Genomic DNA, 27,849 nt, shown 5'->3' with positions numbered 1-27,849 from the left:
TTCCCACCTCTTGATGCGTCTGATGACGCCAGCTGTGGCTCTGGGTCAAGGGTGGTAAACACCAGATGGTGTCATACCTCCTGAGAGACACAGGCAAAGCAAGCGGGGCACATCTGATGAGGGGAGAGTACCGCGAGGACTGTGTTACATTAAAGCCCTGGATGCGGAAGCCAGAGTCTGGACCATTTCAATCAATTACCTAGAGCCTTCGAAGAGAAATTTTAAAATCTTGAAGAAACAGGTAACACTTGTAAAAAAAATATTATCTTACTGACTGATGAATGAGGAAGAATCTTTATGGCAAAGATTGGAGGCTGCTTACCCCATGTCTTCTCTCCCCTTCTTCCTTAGGAACACGACTCAAATTTTGTCCCGGGGGAGTGTGGGCCAAGCTAAAACATTTTTGCTTCCTAGCCTCTCTGGCAACTAAGTATTCAACAAAAATCTAAGTAGAAGCCTTGGCTGGTGTTTTCTGAAACTCTCTTTAAAGGGGACTGACTTGGATGAGAAAAGGGCGCATTTGGCGCCTTATCTTTCCCTTTCTATTTTCCTAAAATGCTGACAAGCCGGCTGGAGCTCTGGCAGCCACATTGTGACCCTGAAGACGGAAACAAGGTGCTGAAGACTGCAGAGCAGAAAGTAAAAAGTGCCTGAGCCTCTCATGATTTGGTGGAACCCCCTCACCAACCCCGGGCTGGCAGGTTAATGACTGTTTTACACGGGAGGAAAAAATGGTTTCATATTTTAAGCCCTTATTACACATTCTTGATACTAGCACCAGCGTCCTTTCTAACGGATACATCCTAAAATTCTGGATGTTTATTATATATGAAATGGAAGGTCGGTTCATTCATAAGGCAAACTTTTTTTAAATCCTCACTCGGGGTTATGTGGACTGATGAGAGAGAGAGAGGAACATCCATGAGAGAGAAACATTGATCGGTTGCCTCCCATACATGCCCCAGCCGGGGATCGAACTCAAAACCTAGGTATGTGCCCTGACAGGAAATCAAACCTGCAGCCTTTTTTTTTTTTTTTTTTTTTTTTGTGCATGGAGTGATGCTCCAACCAACTGAACCACCCGGCCAGGGCTCATAAGGTAAAAACCTTTGCTCAGCACCTACTATGTGTAAGAACTGGAAAAGCATTGTAGGGATCTGATAAATGGATCATACAGACTTCTTGGAAGGAGCTGGGACATGCCCATCTCCAATAAGGATGTAAGACAGAAAGTGAGAAGGATTGGAAAACAGCTGGCAGTAAGGCTCAATCTCGGAGAGCTTCCTGGAGGAGAGGAGGTGTGCAGATTTTACACTAAGCGAACTTAGGGAAAAAAGCCATCGAGTCTGTGAAAGAGAAGAATAAAATAGTATACTTCCTTGAGAGGGAGCTAAGTATTGATAATGATAATTATCTTTGGTAATTGATAACGATGGATAATCCTTTCTAACTGTTTTCTATGTAATCCAGCTGGATGTAGGAGTAAGAACCACTAAAGCCCGAAACTCCTAAGGATGTCATTAGGAGCATTTTACCAACGAGCATTCCCATCAAAGAATCCCTCGTCTCACGTCAGTGGAAGGAAGCTAACACAGCAGTACGACAGCTGTTACTTCCATTAAGTGATCGTTGAACAGCTTCACGTCGGAACTGCCAGGAGCCAGAATGCATTGCCCCGCCTCTGATCGATCCCGCCAAGGCAGGGCGTCAGCAAGCGCACACCCCAGCGCTCCCTGGAAGCCCCGGGTTCTTCGTACATTAAGTTCCTGCTTTTATAACATGGAGACGATTTCTCATCATGAAGTGTTAGAACCGTGGGGAGGAACAGAAAACTTCCGAAGAGCAGGACAATCAGACAAGTGAACAATGTCCTCAGAGCACAGAGTGCACCGATTTCCTAAGAGCAACACTGGAATCTGGGAGACACTGGAGCAAAGACTTAACATTTCAGTCAAATTAGCGGCAACCTAGAATTCTCTGCTCAATGAAACAATAAATCCAAGGGATGGTAAAATCATGGCTTATCCGATATGCAAGGTGTCAAAATAACTAGGTCTTATGTATTCTTCCTCAGGTGGTTATTGGAAGAGATTATCTGTCAAAACGGGGAAATAAATAAACTAAGAAAGAAAACAGTAGATTCAGAATGTGAGGTCCCAACCCAGGGGAGAAGCAAGGAGAATACTCAAGACAACCTTGGAGCACAAGCATAGGGAGGAAATTGGTACAGACTGGAGCAGCCAGGAGGAGGACTCCAGGGGGGCGGGTCCGGGGAAAAAAGAAACCGAAATGAGTCGAATCTCTGTCCAGTCTGAGTGCGTGGAAAACTGTGTTGCCCGGCATGTCACGTGACTGTTGCGATGCAAGAACACTTATCCATGGATGTTAATAAAATTTAAAAAGTTGAAGACAACAACAAGGCAATGGTAACTCCAGGTAAAATCAAAAGCTTAGGAGAAAGGAAATGTCATCATGGGACCACACCAAGAGCAGGACTAAACAATGTTTTCATGGTCACAGTGAATAAATGTATGGATTTAACCCAAAAGTTGCTGGCGTTCCTGGTGGGAGGATCTATCAGGCCCTGGCCTGAGGTTGCCAACGTCTGGAGTTGCTCCAGGGGAAGGGAGTCTAGCGCTCATCACCCAGCTGCAGGACATTCCTAATCCCTCCTCTGTTCAGCCTGAGGCTGCTGAGACCTACAGCAACAATGAATCTTCTATCGGTGAAATTGCCTAATTTATAAATTAAGCTTTATCCTGGGTATGAATGTGTAAGGGAAAATCAGTATATACAGGGTTCAGGACTATCCAGGGTTCGGGGCACACCCTGAGGATAACAGGGGATGGTTGTATAAATGCCAACAGGCTGCCTTTGCTTTGCAGGTTCACCTGTCATCATTTAGTTACACAGTACCTGTTGCTCAACAATACGGTTCCAATTTCAGTGACTGTGGCATATTAACTGCATGGAAATGCGTATAGTACCAATGCATTTACTATCAACACGACACTGGTTCTTTAGGCCACAAATCACCACGTAAACAACATGTGCCTCGTGATCAGTGACAAACGACAGCACTTCTTTGAAGCCTGTCCCCATCCGTCTCTGAGCATCTGTGATTTGGTTTAGTTACTGACGACAGTAGAGCCAGTGTTGGCGCGCCAGTCTTCCCAGGAACAACCCCCAGAGCATTGCATAAAAAATGGGCAACTGAAAGAGGCAACCGGCCTTCCAGGATAAAAGTGTAGCAGGACACAAATAAACAACAATGATAAAGATAGGCAGGAGAGTGAGTTTTGAACAAGATGTAACTGGCGTTATGAAAAACCAACAGAAAGTAACCGCGGGAACATTGACTTCGCCGCCTTTGCAGAGACGCTCGCGCTGCGGCCAGGGAACTCACGGATGCAAACCTGAATGAGGAAAGTGGCTGTGACAGAAAACCAGGAGGACGTCCCAGAGGACGTCACCTTAAAGGACTCGGGATGCATTTCCTGGCAGTGCAAGGGCAGGGGATGAAATGTGGACAGGGACCCCAACACGATGCTTTGCCAAGGCCCAGGAATGATGCTGTCTTCACATGTACCAATCCCACTAGAAGACAAACGCCATTCAGCAAGCCGCTCTTTTTTGTTTCAGTTACAGTTGACATTCAGTATTAAATTAGCTTCAAGGGTACAGCATAGTGGTTAGACATTTTTATAACTTATAAAGTGATCCCCCTCCTCCCGCAATAAGTCTAGCCCCTATGCAGTACTATCCACAGTTATTACAATATTATTGACTATATTCCCCAGGCCGCTGTTCAAGGTACTCGATGTTTTTCTTATGAAGAAATAAGACGCTCGAATTTTCAAATGTTTGTAATGTTTTCAATTACATGATATTCAGTGATTCGCTTTACTATTCCTCCCCCCCCCCCCCCCCCGTTTCCCTATACATTTATAACTATCAGTGAAGAGAGCTTGGAATGTCTGGGCAATGTTTTTAAAGGTCATGAAATAATCTTAATTTTTCCTATTGATTATCAAGATATTTTTGCATGGTTCATGGTCATTTCCATACTCCCAAACTACCGTGCAAGGGAGGACTGTGTGTATGTGGGCATATGTGTGTGTGTGCATACATACATGTGTATATGTGCGCATATACATGTATATGTACACACATATATACAAGATGTAGCATATACACGTATTTTATGTATATGCATTTTACATACATATAAAATCTCCAAACATGTTCGGCTAGAAAACACAAATGATGGTCACAAACCACTAGATGGTAATTATACGGGGGGTTTTTTTCTGCTCTGGACGCCTACCGTTGGGATTCTCTTGGAAGTTAAAACTGGCTGACAATGAGCTCTGGCGGGAAACCGAGGCCCACGGGGCCGGGGGCTGGGGCGGGGCGGCTGCGGGGGGTGGGTGTGTGTGGGGGGGGGGGGTGGCACCCGGCCGGGCTCGCCCCTCGCCTCGGGTTATGCGCCTGACAAACCCGCAGGTGCCAGGTCCGCGTGGCGCGCGGGGTGCGCCCCGCTGGGGCGGTGGCGGAGGGGGCGGTGCAGGCGGGAGCGGCCGGGCACGCACAGCGGCGGCGAGAGCGGCCGGGCACGCACGGCGACGGCGGCGGCAGGAGCGGGAGCCCGGGCCACGCACGGCCGCGGCGGCGGGAGCAGCGGGAGCAGCGGCGGCGGCGGCGGCGCATGGCCCAGAGCTGATCTATGCGGCGCCTGGAGAGGCTGTGTCTGCGGCGCCGGCGGCGGCGGCGGGGCCCGGCGCGCGAGCGGAGCGGGGACAAGATGAAGTACCAGAAATACCTGACGGTGCTGCAAATGGCCATCGGCGTCACCCCCTCCAACCGCGGCAGCCTCCTGCCGCTCAAGAGGAAGCTGTGGTGAGCGCGGCGGGCGCTGCGGGCGCGGCGACCCCCCGCGGGGCGGGGCGCGGACGCGGGGCGCTGCAGCCATCGCCGGGCCCAGGGGCCGGGCTCTCTCTTGGGCATTTTCGGCCGCGACCCTGGAGGTGACCCGCTACACACAGAGCGAGCGAGCCAGCGAGCGGCGCGTTGCGGGGAGGGAGGGAGGGACCCGGCGGCCGGCCCAGGGCCCCCGGGCACCTTCTCCCTCCCGAGGCTTTCTCGGGGACAGCGACCCCTGTGTGATTACCGCATGCGCTTTCCATTATTTCTTCACGCCCGTCTGCTGGTGGGACACAGGGAGGGGCGAGCCGCTTCCCGGGTCAGGGGGCAGGTTGCCAGGTTAAAACCGCGTTACCGGGGACTGGATCTCATCTGCCTGCGTCCCACTTCCTCCGACCTGGAAACTGTTGTTGGGGGAAAGCCGAAAGGATGCTCTTAAAGGAAAATGCCTGGAAGTTACCCAGATCTGGTTTACACAGTTGATTCTCTCTCCCATTGCATTGCATTTTACCAGCATTTAGGTGTCGTGTGGAATCCCAGGGGGCTGCCTGGGCATTCCCTCGACTGGAGACTTAGGTGTGAGGTTCTCTTACAAAAGGAGTAGCCAAGCAATGTAGTCATCTTTCTAGAAAAAAAAAAAAAAGATGCCAGTAATCTTGGTGCTCAGGGGTCATTGGAATTTTAAAATCGATGGTCACTGTAGTTCAGAGGAGTTTCATTCCATTCCATGGAGCGTACTCGAATTTCAAGGCGTTAGAGAAAAGGAAGTGAGGCTGCTTTTAGGCATTAGAGAAAAGTAATTTCTGCTATATAAGATAAAACGGAAAAATGAGTCAAGGACTATGAGACGGAGCAGCCACGAAAGAGAGGAGTAAAAAAAAAATCCCAATAGTGGGGCATTTTGGGGGTGACACCAAACTACATGGGCTGCAAAGTTCAAGTTTCAGCTCTGCCACGTACTGTGTGACCTTAAGCAAGTTCCTGGAGTATCTGTTTGTTCCTCTGTAAAATGAGAACGATGTTATCCAGCTGGCGGGGTCACAGGCGGATCGACTGAGAGAATGAGCACAAAGTGCCTGCCGTTCTGCTGGGCCGAATAATAGGTGTTTAGTTAAATATCGGTGTTTTCCTCCCTGTGTCCCTTCTCCATGTGTTTGAAAGGAAGTTTATTCTGAAAAATGTAGTTTCACTTGATGGACAGCAAGTGACAACACATCGAAGAGTAGGCTACTAAAAGTTGACAGTCATTGAATTAAGAAATGTGCACGGAGTGTCTCTCAAGGTTCAACTCCCAGTCAGGGCTCATGCCCGGGTTGTGGGCCAGGTCCCCAGTAGGGGGCGCTTGAGAGGCAACGGCACATTGATGTTTCTCTCCCTCTCTTTCTCCTTCCCTTCCCCTCTCTCTGAAAAGAAATAAAACATCTTAAAAATATAAATAAATAAATAAATAAAATCTTTTTTTTTTAAGAAATGTCCATGGAAGAAGATTTAGGCAAATGGTGGAAGATGTCACTATTATGAAGCTATAGCTGAGCAGTAACATTTGAAGAAGACTTTTCAGAGTGTAGACTGAGGGGAAAAAAGAGGTCAGTCCTAACCATTGTATCCCCCACCCCATGTTTCTTCTGAGCACTTACCATATCTAACACACTACGTATTTCCCTTAATTTTCGTGTAATCACCCCACCAGAATGTAAGTTGTAGGGCAGCCGGGCTTTTGCCTGGTTTTTGTTCGTGACTAGGTCTCCTGCAATGAGTGTCTTGCACATAGGTTCTCAAAAGACACGTTGAAGAAAATGAATTCTTTGTAGTGCATAAGGGGGAAAAGAAGGTGGTTGAGGCCATCTCTTTTCCTGAAGTTAAATTTCAAAAGGAAGAAGTGGGACTAGTGTTTGAGGCGCTCTTAGGTGTGACTCTTAGCAGCAGTTGGTTGCAAAGTCAGGAAACAAAGTTTGTCCTTCTTCCTCAGTGGCGTGCTGAACGCGTTCCCCAGCGCAGAGTTTGTGAAGAGAGAGCACACGCTGGTAAAATCCAGGTAACTCTTGCACTCTCGGGATCCACATTCGAGGCAGGCAGTGAGCGGGGGCCAGTATTAACAACCATCTCAAACGAGCGTTTCTGAGTTTCCACTCCACGTGGCGCGAAGTGGCTCATGGGAGTCTAGTTTCTACAGTGGCAAAGCCAAAAGCATCCTCTGCAAAAACTCTGCGTGGAGGGGAGGGGGGGGCGCTTCTTTGTGAAGTTGGAGAATATGGTGCTGCCTGATTAATCTATGCCGTATGTCCTTTGGAATTTTTATCTAGATACCATTTTATTCCTCCAGTGTCATAGCAACTGCCCGTGGAGCATTTGAGGTGGACGACACTGTCGTTTGAGTAGAAGATGCGAGGACATGGGTTCTGACTCTAGAGCAGTGGGTGGGAACCGATGGTGGAAATCAGCCGTGCTTGTCAGCACGTGGAGCGCACCAGCTTATGGCCGTTTACAAGATGCGGTTTACAAGGTGCAAGGGCATACGAGGGCCATGGGTCATGGCTTCTAGGAAGATTTACGTGATGATGGTTTTGAACATGGGCATGCTCTCTGTCTGTGTTTCTCACTCTTTCAGTTATTGCCGTCTGTGTAGAGAGACTGTGTGCTTGCAAAGGTTATGCCCGTGTAAGGAAAGGGTAGGGTTGGACCATCCAGTGCTTCTATCCAGCGTGCTCATCAGCTTTGCTTGGGGCAGTATCTTTCAGTCCTGAATGGCTCTGCAGATCCTTATTATGCTTGCAGACCCATTCAGGTGGGAACCAGGACAGACAAACAACCAGACTCACATCAGTGGAGCCTGTAGAAACCTTCTTCTCCTTGTCTCTTCTCCAAGAAACTTCAGACGTAGGTGTGTTTGCGTCATTACTGTTTAAGAACCTGGAACTTAGTCCTGTTACCTGGACCTGCCGCCCTCCTTTGGTGGAGAAGCAGGGGTGGGTATTGCCTCCTGTAATTGCTGGTGATAGATAGAAGCAGTATTTCCTATTGCTGCCATAATACATTACCACAAACCCGGTGGCTTAAAAGAACAGAAATTCACTCTCCTGCACTTCTGGAGGCTGAAAGTCTGTCTGAATTACAGATGTCAACAGGGCCAGGCTTCCTCGAAGGTTCTAGAGAGCAGGGGTCCCTAGCCTCTGGGCCACAGGCTGGTTCCTGTCCAGGCCGGGTAGGAATGGGGCTGCATAGCAGGAGGTGAGCTTGTATGTGATGCTCTTGAGTCATTCTGAAACCATCCTCCTGACTCTGGTCCATGGAAAAACTGTCTTCCATAAATCCGGTCCCTGATGCCAAAAAGGCTGGGGCCCGCTGCCTAGAGGAGGATCCTCACTCCCCTGGTTTTTGGTGACTCCTTGTGGCCCCATCAGCCCAGTCTTTCTCTGCATCTTCACGTGGCTTTGTCTCTGTGTCCGTGTCTTCTCCTCTGCCTCCTACAGGGATGCTTGTCATTGGATTTCAGGCCGACCTGTGTAATCCAGGATGATCTCCTCTTGGGATCCTTAAGTGAGTTACAGCTGCAAGGTCACATCCAGCAGTCCCTGGGGTGCGGACGTGTGGGGAGGAGGGCCGCCCCTCAACCCACTGCAGACACCGAAGCCGACTCCCTGCTGTTCAGCCATTTCGAGGCCCACGTAATAGTTACTCTTGTCTCTCTTCTGTGAAATGCAAAAAATCTTCTCATAATCATCTTACTGTTGCCCAGAGCATTGATTATTGCACTGAGTGCTTTTAGGAGTGTTTATACCGATCTTAGGGGGAAAGGGGCTGCTATTTCATTTCCTTCCAAACCCATGCCTCCGGGTTATCTTGATGCAGTAACTGTTGAAGGCCATGCAGTATCCATCCATTCATTCAGGGAGTCAGTCACCCACCCAGTAATCAGATTTGGGAAATCGCACGAGCTGCCTGCCATTCATTGCGCAAATGACCCGGAGGGCCTCTGGGTAAAAGTGCTTTACACGCAGCCTCTCATTTAACCTGTAGCCCCGCTGTGAGATAGGTGCTGTGTTTCACCAGTTTGGCAGATGAGGCCACACAGCAGGTTTTATGCCAGTTGCTGGGGTTAAAAGGGCATTTGGGCAGGGACATGGTCTAGAGCATAGGTTCAAAGTGCCTGGCATGTGTCACGGAGAAAGTAGGTTTTTCAGCGGTGGTCCGAGGCCCACCCATGGGTCACAGAACACCCCGGATGGCATGGAAGTGGCTCTAAGAGCCAAGTCCTTTCTTGGTTTCTTTGATGAGCAACTTACAGGCAGTTACACTTGTCATTGTAAGTCCAACAAAAGGACAGTTAATATTAACGTATGAAGTGAGCCGTTAAGGATTCTGAAGCCTTATGCTTATAAACAAAAACGAGCATTTTGCTAGATTTTGCTGAAGTTTCCTGTGGAAAGACTGGGCATCACTCTAAAGCCAGCGCTTGGCTGTGCTTAGCTGTGGCCCTGGGCCCCTCCTCTCACGCCGGTGTCTGGGATTCCCCCGGTTGGGGGGTGGGGGGAGAAGGTTTGTTCTCACTCACGAGTGTTCTCTTGGTTTGATCACGGCTGCCAATTGCCGATCATTTCAAAATTAATATAGAAGGATTATTAAGTCTTCCTTTTGTTGGGAGTTTTGTTCTTGTGGAACTGCCTTGCTTTTCCCATCCTGATGATTTTTTTGCCCTATTCTCTGTTATGCTTGTGGTTTTTTACCCCCCCCCCCCATTCAAAATTAGAAATGGGCAAGGGAGATGAGCTTGGGAGGTGTTTGTCCTAAGGGAGCCGTGGTCAAAAAAGGCCGTGAGCCGAGGGTCCTGAGTTATAAGCAAAACGAGAGGATGAACCCGGGGCTCCTCCCTGTCAAGCACGTCAGCCCCACCCACAAGTGAAAACGTCACAGCGGTTATGAAGGCGGCGGAGAGAGGCAGATTTTCTCCCCAGTCGCCCCCAGTAGGGATGATGGAATGGAACTGAGAATTTGGAAAAGAAAAACCTCATTGAAAGCTAAATATTGATTTCCCCAGAGTTCAAGGGAAAATATCCAAGATGCTTATTCCTCAGCTGCTAACATTGTTTCCCTGTCATCAGAGGCCAGAGTCCTAAATATTTGGAGGATAATCCCCAAAGTTTGAGTTACTCAGTTCAGACCCACACCATCAGGTTGGGAACAGTGGTAGTTTGGGATTAAAACAATATATATATAGCTCTGGCTGGTGTGGCCCAGTGGATTGAGCTCCGGCCTATGAACCAAGGGGTCACTAGTTCAATCCCCAATCAGGGCACATACCTGGGTTGCAGGCCAGGTGCCTAGTAGAGGGCGCTCGAGTGGCAACCACACATTGATGTTTCTCTTTCTCCCTTCCTCTCTCTCTAAAAAAAAATAAAAAAATAAATAAATAAAATAAATAAAATAAAGTAAAATAAAATAAAATAAATATATATGCATGCTTTAGGCCTGGGCTGGGTAACTCAGTCAGTTGAAACATCATCCTGATGCACCAAGGTTGTAGGTTCGATCCCCGGTCAGGGCACATACAAGAATCAACCAATAAATGAGTCAATAAGTGGAACAACAGATCAATGTTTCTCTCCCCCTGCCCTCCTCTCTCTCTTTAAGATCAACCAATAAATTTAAAACATGTTTAAAAACTATGAAAGAAAAATTAAGAGACCTTGAAACTGTTTCCCAGAAGGGATTGAACTTCGAAAAGGGATGCAATGGTGCCGGGAAAGAAGGGAAACAAAGGCATGTTGATGTCTTTGCTCGTGGAAGAGGAGACAAGAATACCTATGAGCTCTCGGTGTTCCCAGAAAATGATGAGTTTAAAGCATATATGCACGCATACATATATGTATGCGTGCATATACATAGAATTACATATGTGTGTGTGTAGTCAGTTAGCTAGACTTAGAGTTGTCCAATTTGGCCTGATTATTTACATAAACACACCCAAAATAGCAATTGATATATAGACTTTCTTAAATGTGTTTTTTTTAAATCTCATAAGGAATTTCTTTTTCTTAAAGATTTTATTTATTTATTTTTAGAGAGGTAAGGGGGGGAGAAAGAGAGAAACATCAATGTGCGGTTGCCAGGGGTCATGGCCTGCAACTCAGTCATGTGCCCTGACTGGGAATTGAACCTGCAACTCTTTAGTTTGCAGCCCGTGCTCAATCCGCTGAGCTACGCCAGCCAGGGCTAGGAATTTCTAAATTGAACATTAATTAGCCCCTCAGGGCACATTACTAATTGAAAGGGGGAAAAAATTCAGGGATGGGCGGGGACACTGAAACTCAGTTTAGTATAAACTGCATTGTACTAAAAATGCAGGAAAAAAACAATGCATTTAAATTTAAAAAACAAAGCCCATGAAACAAGATGGCAGAAATAAATGTCAGCATATCAGTACACACAGTACATTTGGTATGGATGTGGTTCTTCTCAAGAAGTAGTGATTCTCAGGTTGGGTGAAAAGGAACAGTAACCCAGCCACGGGCTGGTTACTAAGAGTAAAAAGTACAGTGAAAAGAAGAGAATGAGACAGACATTCAGAAAGGTTGAAAATCCAAGCACAGAAAGAGGTAAGCCAGGAAAAGATGAGTATAAAATTGTACACAGAGAGAATTGTCAGGCAAAGTAGCATCTGAAGCAAGATCTTTCCTTGGCATAGAGACTTTTCATATGATAAAAGGTTACATTCCAATGAAAACACGAGTTATTAACATCAAGCCATCTAATAAACCCGGTTTGAAATACAGAGAGGAAAAGCTAATGACATATGAAGATCAGCTGACAAATCCATGTTCATGTCGGGAAACTATCATTTTATAGAAATGGGCGATTCGGCAAGACAAACACGACAGACAGGGAAGTTGATGTATGAAGTAATAAAAGGATATATAATAATTGTCCTTGTGTTTAGGGGTCCCCCCCACCCTGAACATTCTTATGTACTCCTGATGGAAGTGGAAATCGGGAAGGCCTTTTGGGAAGGCAGTACTTAGCCAACATCTAGAAACCTCTGGAAAACCCTGCGTTTCACTTCTGGGAACGTTCGCTAAGTAAACAGCGTGTTTGTACCCGACGATGTTGTCAAAGCTGGGCGTCGCTTTGACAGCCACCATGAGAAGACTAAACTGATGCCCATCGGGAGGGGGCGGTTAAATAAATGGTGGTACAAACACACTAGGACACAGGTGGCAAACACAAGGCCTGTGGGCTGAGTCCGGCCCTCCGCCTTGTTTTATCCCGCCTGGCGCCTTGCTTCTACCCGGCGGCAGTGCCGAGCTCTCACTTACCTGTGAAGGAGTAGTCACATGTATACAGTCCTAAAATGACATTGGGCCCTTTGAGGGCAAGTGTGAGGCTGATGTGGCTCCCGGGAAAATGATTTCGACGCCCCTGCACTAGGGAATCCTGTGTAACCATGAAAAAGAATGCATGGAATCTATATGGGTTACTAGGGGGAGAGTTTCAAGATCTGTCATTGAGTGAAAAGATAAGGTGAGGACGCTACTAACCATTTGGTCACTCTGCTAAAGAATTTCAAAAGGAGGGTAACACATACACAGATGAACATTTATCTAGAAGGCTTTTCGGAGAATCGTTAGTGGTGGTTTTCTCTTAGGAAAAGGGATGGGGATTTGGGATGGAGAAGAGGGAAGTTTTGACTTTTCATTTCTGTATCTTTCTACACTCGTCAAATGTTCTGTATAGGAAGATAAACTTTTAAATGGCAGCTGTACCTAAACCAATCTATTTTATGATTTAATCTCATTATGCAAATCAATTTTATTTTGCTAATAGCCCATCCTGTGTGTCCTCTCCAAGCCACGAGAGACCTGCTCTATTCCTTCAGACAACAATTTAGGTAGACAAACTGAGTAGGTCTTGAAGGCAGATAAATACATGAACTTGGAATGGATGACAAATAGGAGATCTGACTATAAAATAAGGAAACTGACGTTCATAAACCACACGCTTACGAACCAGCCCCTGTACTTTATACTCTTCATCATCTAAGACAGTAATCCACATGAACCATAACCCACAGGGCAGTTTCCACCCGGGTCCCCAGGGCACCTGGTTCTAAGGCTGCTGCCAGCTGTGGCACAGAAACAGGAAAACACGGGACAGTTCTGAGTGTGTGTGTGTGTGTGTGTGTGTATGAATGAACACGTGTCCCAGTGTGCATTCTGGAGGTGGCTTAAATGATTGCTGCTTCTTATCTGTATTTTCCGAATTAATGCTAAATTGTGTCGACCATCATGCTTCAGTTTTCACGCTTACCAAAAGCATCCTGAAGAGTGTGGCTGCACACCATGATGCCTGCCTTGCCCTGGGGTGCCAGGTGCCAGGCGCCAGGCTGAGCAACCGATTACTAACTACCCGCAGGGAAGTAGATGCCTCCTAGTTACCTAGGCAACCTCAGGCCAGCCCTCATTGCTTCTTGGATGCTTACAGAGTTGTCTGTTTGTGAACCTCGATATTGGAACCTTTGAACTCCGTCAAGAAAGATTTCTAAACTAACAAGCTGCTAAGGAATATTCAGGAAGGGTATCTGATAGACTGTATTTGCACCATGACGCTTAGCTTGTTGGTTGACATGGAATGTAACTTTTTTTTAAAGATTTTATTTATTTATTTTTAGAGAGGGGAAGGGACGGAAAAAGAGAGCGAGAGAAACATCAGTGTGTGGTTGCCTCTCGTGTGGCCCCCATTGAGGACCTGGCTCGCAACCCAGGCATGTGCCCCGACTGGGAATCGAACCTGTGACCCTGTGGTTCACAGCCCCAGCTCAATCCATTGAGCTACACCAGCCAGGGCGGGAATGGGACATTTTTATTTTTATTTATTTATTTTTTAACCCCCACCTGAGGACATGTTTTTCATTGATTTTGGAGAGAGAAAGCAAGAAGGGAGGGGGTGAGAAAGAGAAAGAGAGAGAATGTATGCAGGTGAGAGAAAAATATCGATGTTAGAAACATTGATTAGTTGCTTCTGGTATGCGCCCTGACCGGGAATGGAACCCACAACCTTTTGGAGAACGGGAGGATGCTCCAACCAAGTGAGCCACCAAGCCAGGGCGGGAATGTGACATTTTGAAAGCTCTCTTTGAGTACCCACTTAGGAAGTGTGTCTCTGGAACTTTCTCAGAAAACTAAAAATGGATCTGCCTTTTGACCCAGCAATTCCACTGCTGGGACTAAATTCTAAGAACCCTAAAACACCAATACAAAAGAACCTTTGCACCCCGATGTTCATAGCAGCACAATTTACAATAGCTAAGTGTTAGAAGTAACCTAGGTGCCCATCAGTAAATGAATGGATCAAGAAACTATGGTACATTTACACAATGGAATTCTATGCAGCAGAGAGAAAGAAGGAGCTCCTACCCTTTGCAACAGCTTGGATGGAGCTGGAAAGCATTATGCTAAGTGAAACAAGCCAGGCAGTGAAAGACAAATACCATATGATCTCACCTTTAACAGGAACCTAATCAACAAAACAAAGAAACAAGTAAAATATAACCAAAGACACTGAAATAGAGGACAGGCTGACAGTGACCAGAGGGGAGAGAAGAGGGAATTTCAGGGGACAATGGGAAGGGTTTACAGGAACAAATGTAAAGGACACATGGACAAAAACTAGGGGGAGGGTGGTAATGGGAGGGAAGTGGGAAGGGTTGGGTGGGTGGGCTGGAATGGGAGCAAAAGGGAGAAAACTGTACTTGGACAGTGATTAAAATTAAAAAAAATTAAAAAAAGAAGTGTGTCCCCGATAAAGCTGCCTGTTGAAAGTCTCCCCCCTTCTTCCAGGGTCACGCCGTCCTCGGAAAACCCCAATGGTGCTACTGCCAGCGGCAGCCAAGGCAAACCTTCGCTGAGACGGATCAAAGGGCGGCTGCACCGCAGCAAGAGCCTGGACAGCCTGGACTTCTGCGAGCTCACCGTGAGTAGGGCCCTTCCGCACTTCTCTCGTTTTCTCGAAGAGCGCGAAAGCGTCCATTTTTTAATTTTCACAGAAATGCAACAGACTCGTTCTGCTGCAAGCATTCTGTTCAGTAAAAACCGGTTTATCTAATAGGTCACCCGCCAGCATACCCTGCTCACTGGCAGCCATATGGTTCATTTCTAATAAATGGTTCATGGTGGCGATTCGGATTCAAAGACTGAGCAAGATAAAGAAATGTTTCCAGAACTCTACGACCACAACTGAATTAAGTTCAGTGGAATAAATTTGTAGTACGATATATTGTAATATTATAACGTAATATAGTATAATAATATAATGCATAATATAATATATAACGTAATATTGGCTGTTATTAGGGCAGATCCCAATTTACTTAATGCCGATTTACTTGACTGACTTAGAATGGTTTCCTTCCATTCTAAGTGACTACTATTAGTGGCGTTAAGTTTTTCCAGGATAAGTGACAGGTTTTCTTGTGGATATGTGATCAATTCCTGCATGTTTCTGGAGGAACTCGGGCACTTTCAGTCCCCACTATTATTTCCTGTTAATCATATTGTCCTAGGCCATAAGCGACAGCACAGTACCATGAAGGGAATACTAGAACTTTCTTTGCTGTGAGAAGGTTTTGTTCACGTTTATGTGTTGTGGGGTTCAATGGCAAATCAATGAAGGTTTTGAATATTTGGTAGACCAGATATATGAGTGCTGACACAATCTGAAAAGGTGGTGACAAAGTGTGACACTGAAGTCTTTATTTATTTATTTTTTTGGAGAGCGTGACTTCTGTACCTTTGATGTGCAATTGATGAAAACAAAAGTTCAGTCAATGTGGATACTCTAGTTTTTACCTTGCAATTTTTAAAATTTTAGTAATTCTTTTCAGTGAAATGGTTTCACTCAGTTATTTTATTTAAAAGTGTGCTTACCTGCATTTTGTGGCATAAGACATAGGAAACTGAAATGTGACCTCCCTGAGGACATTTAAGCAATAATTGAAAAGAGAAAGTAAAAAGTAGTAAATGCTTGCTAAGTAGATTGAATACTTAAAGCGACTAAAGAAAATAGAAGTATAGTTTAAAATAAAGTGAATTGCTTTTCAAAAGTGAGATATGGAGAAACATTTGAATTGTTTGTTGGAATATGAAATTTTATCAGATTCTTTTATATGATGATCAACACTGGTATTACTGACGCGTAATCAGGTAAATAATTCATGTGGCATGTCATTAGGATATATTTACTTGATCAAACGGAATCACTGTGGTTGAGGGAAGAGGTTAAATTCTTTTTTAATATAATGGGAAAAAAAGCTTTACTTCATGTAAGGTTGCCTTCAGTGTCCCAGAACTAGAACGACATTGTTTCAGCTGCGAGGAAAAGTTGGGGAATGGAGTTGTCTTTTTTATTGTGATGAATGTTTAAAGATTATTATGCAGAGTTAATTTCTTCTTTTTGATGACCTGTCCCATTGGACTCCATCTCAAAAGTGGAATGCCTTAGCAGCCCTGGAGGGAAGGCAATTGGACATTGAGGTTAAAAGAGAGGTCAAGTTCAGGTTACAGAAGGACAGAAGGTGGATGGCTGGGAGGAGTCCTGGGCTGACGTAACTGTTCACTCAGCTTTACGACCCTTGTTTGCGATGTTGGTGTTCTGCCTTCTGAAGAAAAGCATCGAAGGCCACGCACTTGGGCGTGCTGACGTCCCAGCTCTCTGTCAGGAAGAGGAATGTATTCATGAAATCCATTTTCTGCAGTGAATTGGGGTTTTCTGCAATTTGACTTTATTTTCTCTCCCAGGTTTTCCCAGTCATAGCTGGTGGTGCAGCAATTTATGTTTATTACACCCTTGGATCATTTTTAGAGCGTTAGAAATGTTTACAATGAGCTTCTTCCATTTTTAGAAAGCCAATAAACTGATTTTCCAAGCAATACAAAATAAACGGAAGGCTTGGCTACTCCTGCTTTCTCCCGTAGGCTGTGACAATTATACTATAATACCCCACACACAGGGGCGGGTAGCATCTTTGGCATAGGGTTCAACAAGGACTTTCCCTCTCCACTTTTAAAATCCTATGTTCCTTTCTATAAGAAGGAAAAGCTGAGCTCTTTTGAAAATGTGGATTAGAAAAGGGTTTCATGGGAGGTAAGAGGTGCTCAGTGTCCCAGAACTAGAGCGACATTATTTCAGCTGGTTCTCAAATGCAGTTGACTTCGTAATATAATTGTGGAAAACCAAATTTTAAAACCTTACCCACAAAGTCTAAAGCAGGGGTAATGTAAAGCATCTATAATGACTTCCAATCCTACAGGAAGATGTAACCCTTCTTCCCCTTTAGGAAATAGCTCACCCACCATTGGTATCTCTTTATCAACATTCTTCTCACCCCAAAAAGACTGAAAAATTTGCCATATTATGCACTGTTTTTGAAAATTTGTAAAAATGTTAATGAAATGTATGATTGCCTTTGACTGCCAAAGGAAATGCAAAACCTTCCAACAGAAAGACTCAAACTGAGTGTATACTCTCCTCAGTTTAAAATCTCACATTGGCAGAATCAACAATAACGTTGATATATCGGCTTACTTTTCCCTTTTAACTTTGCCTAAAAACACACACACTTTTTCTTGCTTTTGGAAAAACAGAGCGAGTGGAACAAGACGTCCGCTTGCTGTGGTTTTCGGGTCTCCACTTCTGGCCAAGAAGCCTCAGGTTCCAGCTGAGACCCTTGGCTCAGGTCCCTGGCATCGGACTGCCGCCTCGGCCCTCCTGGCGGGAGGCGATTGTTTCAGCCCTCTCTGTGGGAATGAAGTGGGATAGGCTTTCTAGTCCGCGCGTTGCGAACCCTGCAGCATCCTTGATTGACAGCACAGTTTCCTGAGGGGGCCTGGAACGCATCCCATCTCCCTCGGTTCTGGAGACAGTGTCCCAGAAATACGTGGTAAAATCTTCCCAGGCAGGGTCGGGGCTGGACCGGCCTGTTACGGGGATGTGGTCCAGTCTGTTGTGGAGATGTGTTACTGCCTAGAAAACCCAAGCCTTTCTTCAGAACAAACACTTGTTGAGTGAATGAAAGGATTTGATGCAGTGAATACATGGCCTGGCTTGCAGGTAGGTTGTGGCGGGGATGGGGGGCGGTTCTTGGAAATGGAAACAGAAACCACCACTTGCAAAATGTGCCCTGATTTGCATAACAGGTGAACACCGCTGGGCCATGCTGTCGTGCCCACCGTAAACTATGTCCAGACTCTACTGCAGTTGGCACAGACCTGTAGGTTCCTAGAGAAGACTGCGGACCAACTGGTCTACCGGTAACTCCTCAGGCTCTGTTGCTGCCACTGTTCCAGCAACTCCCCAGCTTGCAGTTCTGACCAGTCTTCGCTGAGATTAACTCTTGCCCCCAGGCTCCGTGCATACCCTTTCCTCCTGCCCCACCATGAAGACGCCCCGTGGTTCCCCACGGTTCCCTGTGGAAAGCTTTGTCACTCGCTGCCGCACGGGAATACATCTGACCCTGGTGAGCTGCAGGTGTGTTCTGGTGGTCTTTGGCTGGGAGGCTTTGTCGGATGCAGGGAAAGAGAAGGTGAAAAAAGTACTAGAGTGATGCCCCGGCTGGTGTGGCTCAGTGAATTGAGCACTGGCCTGTGAACCAAAGGGTCATCAGTTCGATTCCCAGTCAGGGCACAATCCTGGGGTGCGGGCCAGGTCCCCAGTAGGGAGCACATGAGAGGCAACTGCACAATGATGTTTCTCTCCCTCCCTTCTCCTCTGTCTAAAAATAAATAAATAAAATCTTTTTTAAAATACTAGAATGACCAATAGGAAGAATTTTAAAATATTGTTTTGAAATATTTTCAAACTTAAGGCAAAGTTGTAAGAATAGTGCCCAGAACCCCCAGAACCCTGCTGTCCCCAATTTCCCAGCTGGTAACGTCACTGCATTCGCTCCGTTGCCCTCTGTCTAGATATGTGTAATGTGTGCTGTGTGTTTGCACTCATTGTCATTCATCTTCTGCTGCCCATGACCCCGAAACTGCGCAGGGTTTAGCTCCCCCAAACAAGGGCGTTCTCGGCCCAGCCGCCACATCGCCAAGTCAGGAAGCCAGCTCCGAGGTGACAGTAGCTCCCAGTCCAGGCTCCCATTCAACCTTTACCACCATCCCGACATTGTGTCTCTTTTTCCCTCCTGGGGCCAGGACCCCATCCGGCAACCTACATCGCTTTCCGGTGTCCTGTCTCCTCCTCGACCTCCACCTAGGGCCCCCAGTGCGACCTCGTGACCAGCCTTAGGTCACGTGTTCCCGGTAGGACCTACCCCCACTAGTCGCCAGGTACCTGGCCCCATCCCTGGACAGGACACCTGCAGGTGCTATGGCCTGCATATCACTGCTACACGGGGCTACGCACTGCTGTTGGGTGCGGGGCTCCATCAGAATGACCACCCTCCTTAATTTCCCGAGGCTCAAGGGGACTCTCAGGTAGCGCTCTGAAGCTCTTCTGCGGAACAGAAGAATCTGGGTGTTTGTAAAATTAACTGCAGTGCTTCCAGGGGCCAGTTGGTTGTCATTTGCCAGTTGACAACCGGGTAGCAGGAGATGCTTTGCCTTTCGTGGCTGCCTTCTTCATGACACTGTGACTGCCCAGGTGTTTCTAAGGGACTCTTAGAGACAGCCTGGCAAAGACCCTAGTTTTTTTAATGGTTATTAACTGTGGCTACATGTATTCTATTCTTTTTTTTTTTTTTAATCCTCAGCCAAGGACATTTTTTCACTGCTTTTAGAGAGAGAGGAAGGGAGACAGGAAAGGAAAGGGAAACACCAATGTGAGAGAGAAGCATTGATTGATTGCTTCCTATATGTGCCCTGACCAGGGATGGAACCTGTAACCCAGGCATGTGCCCTGACCGGGAATCGAACCTACAACCTTTTGGTTATAGGACGACGCTCCAACCCACCGAGCCACCTGACCGGGGCCAAGTACTCTATGCTGGGGAATATTGTCAGCCTCCTTCTTTATCTAAGACTTTTTGGATTGATTTGCTGCTCAGAATTTTGTCTTCATCTTGGACCTCTGCCGGCGTCTCTTAACCTCTTCCGAGTTTCTTTTCACAAGCAACTGCTTGTCGGGAGGCTGATGGTAGGCAGGAGTTCACTCACCAGAAACAAAAACACAGGCCTGAGTCTGTTGGGAAAAAGTGGGGAGAGCACTGTCAGCTGGAGGGAGGGGAGGAGGGAATGGAGTGGGGTCTGGGCACTCCTAAGGGTGTGGCAGGAAAGGACGGGCTGTTCTGAGCCCTGGAGCTCTGCCTTTATCTGTTCTTTCCACCAGAAAGTTGGCGGGACCCACCCCATTGCATTTGATGGTTTTGTGAACTAACAGGACTAACACTGGGACAAGGGCGCCTGTAACCCACAGATGCTTGGGGCTCCAGATAGTTCAGGGAAGGCAAAGGCATCTCGGACCCGCCCATGCGGTCCAAGCAGCTCATTTGAGGAGTGAGAAGTAGAGTTTATCTTGTCCTTTCTCTCTTATCTCGAGAGGAGGAGTAACGTAATTTTCCAGGGCAGAGACAGCCGTCACTGCCTGGAATCTGCAGGGCTAGTGCCACGGTTCTGACAGTTCTCTCAGTCACCCCCACCCCCAATCTATGAACGGGGCACATGGCAGCGGAACTCACCCTCGGGTGCTCTGCTTATGGTGACGAGTGGGGACGGGGAGGGGTGGAGGGGACATTTGAAGGTGGTTGGTGACATTGGCTATGGGGCGGGCGGGCAGGCAGACCGTAGAAGGTTGCCAACATAGAAATAAAAAGATAGAACGTTTTCATGTGTGCCAAAGGAGTACATTTATGGAAAGAATTCTTTTTCATCTAAAACAGATCTGCTTTAGCTTCTCCGAAATGACCTTGTATCATTTCATCACTTCTCACTTGTTGAACCGAATGGTTTGACTTACGTGCTATCGTTCAACAGATTCACCTCCGGGAAGCCTAACAGATTCCGTAGTGTGCTGGTGTCCGTGTGCACACGCACGTCTCGTTGCAAGTGTGCGTAGAAATTGGGCGGTGGTTGTGTTTGAAGTGGACGCCGTTCCGTCCCTGCTGGTCTAAGCGAAAGCATTCTAATGCGTCTGGTTATCCTGTGGCTCCCGAGCATTAGAATGGAAAGCGGAAATTTTGGATTGTGCCTCAGTTGTATCTCACACTTTCTGTTTAGGGGAAGCCCCCACATCTTGTAGTCAGGGGCCGACTGTGCATCCAGGGTGGGCAAGAGGAGGAGGAGGGCTACTCACAGCGGGGATGCCAGCTCCTCGTGCTGGCTTTGGTGGGCCTGAGGGACCACACCGTTGCGTTAGTGTCGCCTCAGAATGACTTTGCAGCCTTTGCATGGGGGAGGCTCACTCCTCAGAAGGCGATTTAGGTGCTGTCGTGAGTCCCAGCCTCCTCTGTGGCCCCTTGGTCTGCACGCCCCCGCCTGCGAGGTGCTGACGGCCTTGGGCAACGGCTCTGTTTGCAGGGATAGATCTTGGAGCTAGCTGTCACCTTCAGGGCTGCTGAGTGCCTGCCTGGCCCTGGGGTCAGGGGACAGCACAGGCTTGGGCGGCGGCCACTGCTGGGCCGCGCTTGGCAGCTGAAGACTCTGCCTTGGGATGTGAGTAGGGTGGGAATCAGAGAGACCAGAGCTTCCCAGGAGAGAGCCCCGGGCAGGGCTGGAGGGGCGGGGTCCAGTTCTCAGTGTGAGTACCAGGCAGAGAGGAATACCAAAAGCCCAAAGTGCCTAAGTTTGCCCCAGTACCAAAGAAAGCTGTGTGTAACCTGTATGTCCAATTTTAATATTAACTAAAAAGTTGCATATAGTGAAGCATTACCAGCAAAATATAATGGTGAACCAGGAAGCCATCGTTTAATGGGGCGTGAGCGTCATCTCTGGACTTGAACGTGTCTGTTCGCCAAAGCCACGTGGCACGTGCACTCAGTAAGATGTGTGTGCAGATACAGCGATGGTTTTGCTCTCCTGAAGTTACTGCTTGTTCGTTCTATTGTCTGGGACATGAGCCTGGGAAAGACAGAGCTTCTGCTTTGAAGGCTTCACCCTGGATCTTTTTACCAGCCAGAGGTGGGCGTTTCACAGGATTATTTCAGACCTCAATCTTCTCCCCATGCCCCCGGGGCAGGTGGCTGGCTCCGCAGCAGATCAGTGGCCACATGGGGGCAGGACTCCCCAGCCAGTGCCTGTCGACAGCCTGGCGGGGCCTCCGGCTGCGTCCTTGGGGTTAAAAAAACTTTTCTTTCTTGCTTCTCGCCCATCACATCACTACTTAAATTTATGAGCCACGGAGTTTCACGTGGAAATGGGAATGGAAACACCTTTCCCCTTTTGGTTGTTTGAGTTGCTGCAAACTGTTGATCTTTAGAGAGATGCTACTTCAGACAGAGTGGAATTCCCAGCCATCCTGTGCTAATTCAGAGGTGGTTTGTGGGTGCAAAAGGGAAACAGATTAAGAAGTTTACAAAATAGTTGTGGGGGTGTAAAGTACAGCACAGGGAATCCAGTCAATAATATTGTTATTACTATATATGGTACCCGGTAGGTACTAGAATTATCAGGGGGATCACTTTGTAAAGTTTGTGATTGTCTCACCACTATGCTACAGCCCTGAAACTGATACAGAATTACATTGGATATCGACTGGAATTGGAAAATAAAAAGAAATAAAATGGGGAAAGGTGCTGTATATGTTCAGAGCTTTGATAGTTGGCAGATTACTAATACGACGACACCAGTAGCTCTGTTTTTTATCCCTTGGGATGAAAAGTGAAAGTCCCTCTATTTCTCAGGACTTCTGTGCGGTCAGGAAGAAGTCACGCTTTTGTCACTGAGTTTTGGCAGAGCAGCCCAGGTGAATTCTTTAAAACTTGCTGCCCTGGCTGGCGTAGCTCAGTGGATTGAGTGCGGGCTGCCAACCAAAGCATCGCAGGTTCGATTCCCAGTCAGGGCACATGCCTGGGTTGCAGGCCATGGCCCCCAGCAACCGCACATTGATGTTTCTCTCTCTCCCTTTCTCCCTCCCTTCCCTCTCCAAAAATAAATAAATAAAATCTTTTAAAAAAACTTGCTCCATAGGGATGGGTCGTTTTGATGTTCACTGCCACATTTTAATGTAATGTGGGCCGGCTTGGTGAGCATGTATTAACGTTGTTTCTTTACTCTCTAGTGTGTATTAAATTTGGAAAGAGTCACTGTCTTTAGATAGTGAGAACCACAGACTAGTTTTAAAATTATTTTACTTTTTTTTGCTCTAAGTACATGCTTTGAGTCACTGCGTTTTATTCAGGTAACTCATCATCACTGGCACTTTTAGACTATTCTGGCATGAAAATTTATTTTGGGGGAAATTACATAATTCAGTATATTCTTATTACTACTGTTTGCATCTTTAAAACCTGTTTAACCTTTGGCTCCCAGATCACTGTGAATTTTTTTATATGTCAACTAAAACAGGAACGCCGTGTGATTTGTGTTCACAGCAGGATGTTTAAATGGACTATTTAATTTTAAACAGTTTAAATGTTTATTTCCTCCCTTGAAAATGTTAGTACAGTTTAATAAGATTGGAAAGCCGGACTTTGAGGCCAGGTCGTATTTTAATTCAGTTTTGTTTTCGTGTAGCATTAGATTTAGCATCTGATCATTCGATTTCTTTCTGGTAAAGGAGCCATCTTTTCCTTTGTTCTTTCTCATACCCGGGTATATTTTGGACCAAGGCAAAAAATAAAAAGATGAAAACACAACTTTATTGGGAGCTACAGAGTTCTCAAGACCCTTGCTGCCCTGCTTGATTTACTCTTCAGTCGATGATTGTGTTAAACGTGTCATTTATATCTTTGCCTGGCTCCGTGTTGTCTGTTTAAGGTTGTATACTTGGTGTTCCCTTTGCACATAATGGGCCAGTGGGCATCTAATAACTGCTTTTTGAAGCTGTGAAGTATCACTCTATGGTGTATTCACAGGACAGTTGCTTTAGAGCCATTGGTCCCAGAGTGCCACTTTTTTCTTGGTATTCATTTCAGAAGATACAGTGTCTGTGTTTACTGCCGTTTTTCTTCTGGGCTTTCTCAGATTTGTTTTGGATCATTTTTAACATAATTTTAATTCCTTTGTTTGGGTGATGTAAAATAAGAAAGCCAAGATATATTGGTCCAGTAGGTACCAATCTATCTGCAAGCCTAGTGTGCCGAAGTCTTTGTTGTGAAGATTCGATCTTCCCATATATCACTACTTGACATTAGCCTTTCTTTCTTCGTTTTCATTTTTTTAAAATCCTCACCTGAGGATATATTTCATTTGATTTTTAGAGAGAGAGAGGGAAGGGGGAGAGAGAGAGAAACATTGATGCGAGAGAGAAACAATTGGTTGCCTCCCGTACGAGCCCTGACTGGGAATCGAACCCACAACCATTTGGTGTACGGGATGACGCGCCAACCAACTGAGCCACCTGCCCGGGGCTTTTTTCTTTGTTTTGGATTCGTTGAACAGTTTCACCAGTTCTGTACTTGGGGCAAACTCTTAAAATGGCGCTCCCCTCTGAGTGTAAAGCGTGTAGCATTCACGTTACACTATGTATGATGTGTCGTTATGAAGTGTCACCGAGTCCGTGACAGTGGTGCACTGAAGCAGCTGTGCAGACTTCAGAATGTGGCCACAACACTCCTCCTAGCCTGAACTGAGTAGCACACGGACTGAAGTGCCTATGACAGCAGGGGGCTTGGCCCCTCGATGGGATGGGCCAGCGGTTAGAGGTCAGTAGACAGTGAGAGGAAACCAGAAACATGGGAGCTGGGGGCGAAGGGACCCCAGCTGGACTTCCCCTGGGCAGCCGGGGTCCAGGGGGCGGTCCTGGGGGCGGTGTCGTAGGAAACTTGACCAACTCCGGCTGGACACCGTCAGCCCTGGGGAGAGCGGTCTGGAGACAGTGTTTATATTCCGCTCCTGCGTGGCCTCTGTGGGAACTTGGGAGTGACCCTGGGCTAGGGTGAGGCCGGGACCCTCGGGGTAGGGAGAGGAGTGGTCTTTTGTCAGGCGCTGCTTGACGTGAGTCCTGTAAGTTGGTGTCGAGGGTCGCACTGCAGTCCCGGAAGATCCCTAGAGCACAAACGGAAACTAAGCCAAGAGATGAGCGGCCACAGCTGCAGACATGAGGAAGAAAGACTCCGTTTGCAGAGCCAGAGGGTAGCCCTTGAGGTCCGGACTGTGGAAGGCTGGAGGCGAGGCCAGAGCGGCTTCGGAAACTGCTGGAGCCGAAGCAGCAGGATGAACATCAATGTCTACCATAAGCTGAACCAGGGAGGCAGAGGGCAAACAATAGAAATTAATATAATGAAGACTGAGGGGACCACTGTGCTTAGTATTTGGTGGCATGTTAAACATCCTCTTTAGAAGTTTGTGATTCTCAATAGACGCCATTTTTTTTTACTGGTGGAGTTTTGAGTGCGTCTCTATGGCTACGGGACGCCTTTGCAGATACCAGAGGAGGAGGGGCCTGGGTGGAGGATGCTGTGGAGGGGTGGGATGAGGAGGGACAGATGGAATGCAACGCACTAGGGTGGGGAGAATGCCTGCCTCTCCTGCTGCCCCAAGAGGAGGAAATGAGTGGTTGCATTTAGAGGTGAGTTTGGGGTTGGGAGGTGGTTTCGTGTTCTAAGTGGGCATCAGGATTGCCAGCTGAGGAAGAGGGAGGTGAGGATTCTAAAGAGAGGTGATGACATGGCCGTGGCCAAGTGGTTCAATAGGTTGGAGCATCGTCCCCTGCATCAAAAGGTTGGTCCGGGCAGGTACAGGAGGCGGCCGATCAATGTTCCTCTCTCACGCTGATGTTTCTCTCCCTCAGATGAATAAACATATTCTGGGGGGGAGGATTAAGATTAGAGAAGAGAGGGGATGATGTGGCATTGCCACCGAAGACAAATGGATGGGGAAATGACTGGGGACACGAGCAGGGGCTGCCAGGCAAGGTTGGGGGGCCCGCAGACCTCCAGCCCACATCTGTACTGGGGCCTGGGGGTGGCAGCCGCACACGGGGCTGGCTGGATGTGAGGGGAGGGCAGAGCTCACATTCCAGGTGAGGGGTTACTTGAAATGATGACCCATGGGGACCAGATCCAGGAGTAAGGAGGTGCCATCAGAAGGGCCAGGGGAGACTGGGGGCTCAGTGCAGAATTCAAGAGCATTGGCTGGATGCTGGGGGTTCAGGAAGCTGTCCAGTGTGGCTTCGGGAGTGAGGGTCAAGGTCATGAGGTCACTCCAGCACTAGTAAAGCCAGACATGTCGAAGTCGTTTGGGACAACCGTGGGTGTGAAGCAAGCCTTAGAGTCCCAGCAACTCCTGACTGCCCTTCCCTGGTCACTATTTCTTCAGCTCTGGGAGGACCCAGCAAAGCCACCAGCATGTCACCGGAGACATAAGAACTTCAGGGACATGCCCGACAGTCCTTGCTGAAAGAGACAGGGGTCAGAGAGTCACTGTGAATCCCTGGAACAGAGGGTAGTGAGTCTACAAAGTTCAGAAGGCAAACGGAAAACATTTAGAATGGAATGGAATTCAAGAAGTGGAAAATAAGGAAACCCTGAAGGAAGAGAAAAGGCACGGTTTGGGGAGGCATGGGAACCCACTGGAGAGTGAAATCCTAGATGTGACGATACCTCGGAAGTCCACGGGGTCACGGGGGGGTGTGCCAAAGGGCAGAGGGTTCCGGTGAGCAAACAGGAGAAACATCCGTGGAATGAGGAAGCGTGTGGGTCTAGAAATTTCACTGTGACGTCATTTCTGACAGTGCTTCTCCAGATCATTCTGAGAGTAATCATTCTCCGTTTCCCTTTTGGCCGTGCGCTGGTATTACGTCAGCGCCTCCCACCCTTCACTGACTAATCTATTTTAACCCACAGGAAGATACCAGCTCTTTGGAACCCGGAATCGTTGAGTGTTTTTGCGAAGCCACAGCCACATGAAAATCTTTGCAAGCTTTACTTCCTCAAACCCCATGAGCCCTTCCCGCACCGCTTACAACAAAGCTGGTTCCCTTTCTGCCTCTAATAAACGTTTGTAGTTGAAGTTCAAAGCCAGTTTAGACGATCTGAACGTCGCAGTTGTGTGCATAGTTATGCCTGTGCTTAGAAGGTAAACATTCTTCTTAAGGTCTTTATTCCTCATAAACTGGAGGTCTCTTTTGAAGGAGACTTACATTAAAGAGGTCAGCAGGCAGTCTGGTTCCTCCAGTTTTCTGGGTTTATGGTGTGAGGATGTCGACATTAGCCTTTTCACTGGGCGTCCTGCAAGGTGGGGCTGGCTTTGAATGGGCCAGGAGGGGATGGTGGCTTAGATGTGGAAGGAACTGGAAAGATCACAGCGACAGCCCAGCCCTCCTGCTCTGTCACCCACCGGGGGAAGCCTCCGTAGAGCTTTATGCACTTGGCTGTGAATCATCACATTCCTGGTTTAATCTCAGGGGTTTAGGGAGACGTGGGCTGGGTTGGGTGGAAGCACCTTGAGCTGTTTGCTTTTCATTCTGTGTCTTAAAATAGCACTTCCGCACCCACCTCACAGGGCAGGATGGATGTTCATGCCGGGGAGCGTTCCCCTATAGGGCGGGCCGACACTCGTGCTATCAAAAAAATAATAGCAAAACGAATCGGTGTTTTCCTTCTTTTCAGGAAACAAGAGCTTGTCCGTTGTCTGTGTGAGTGGCGATCTAGTTTTAAAAAGTCCCTGTAGTGTCAGCTTTTAGGAAGTTTCACTCAAAGGCTGGTCTTGGTTCCCGTGCCAGGGGTGAGTGGAAGCAAAGATATAATGAGGGATTTTTTTGTTTTTCGTTTCTGGTAAGTTCTTGGATAGTTTAATAGAGATACTTCTTTTGTTTAATTTTTACTTACTGATTTTTTATATA

At 47.3% G+C, this 27,849-nt stretch overlaps 1 protein-coding gene across 8 annotated transcripts in view; it reads left to right on the top strand.

Annotated features, from left to right (window-relative positions):
* The window catches only part of TJP1 (tight junction protein 1), a 209,354-nt gene that overhangs the window by 30,237 nt on the left and 151,268 nt on the right, over positions 1–27,849 (top strand). For 6 of the 8 annotated variants that reach the window (XM_036012947.1, XM_036012946.1, XM_036012945.1 and 3 more), the window contains exon 3: positions 14,754–14,886. In XM_036012947.1, the coding sequence (XP_035868840.1) occupies positions 14,754–14,886 (133 nt within the window). Of the gene's footprint in view, positions 1–4,711; positions 4,900–14,753; positions 14,887–27,849 lie in introns of those variants that run through there. The other 2 variants (XM_028502241.2, XM_028502240.2) reach the window with 1 other exon arrangement.

The sequence above is a fragment of the Phyllostomus discolor genome, chromosome 12 (assembly GCF_004126475.2).
Source record: "Phyllostomus discolor isolate MPI-MPIP mPhyDis1 chromosome 12, mPhyDis1.pri.v3, whole genome shotgun sequence".
NCBI lineage: Eukaryota > Metazoa > Chordata > Mammalia > Chiroptera > Phyllostomidae > Phyllostomus > Phyllostomus discolor.
This window is presented reverse-complemented; position numbering and strand designations above follow the sequence as displayed.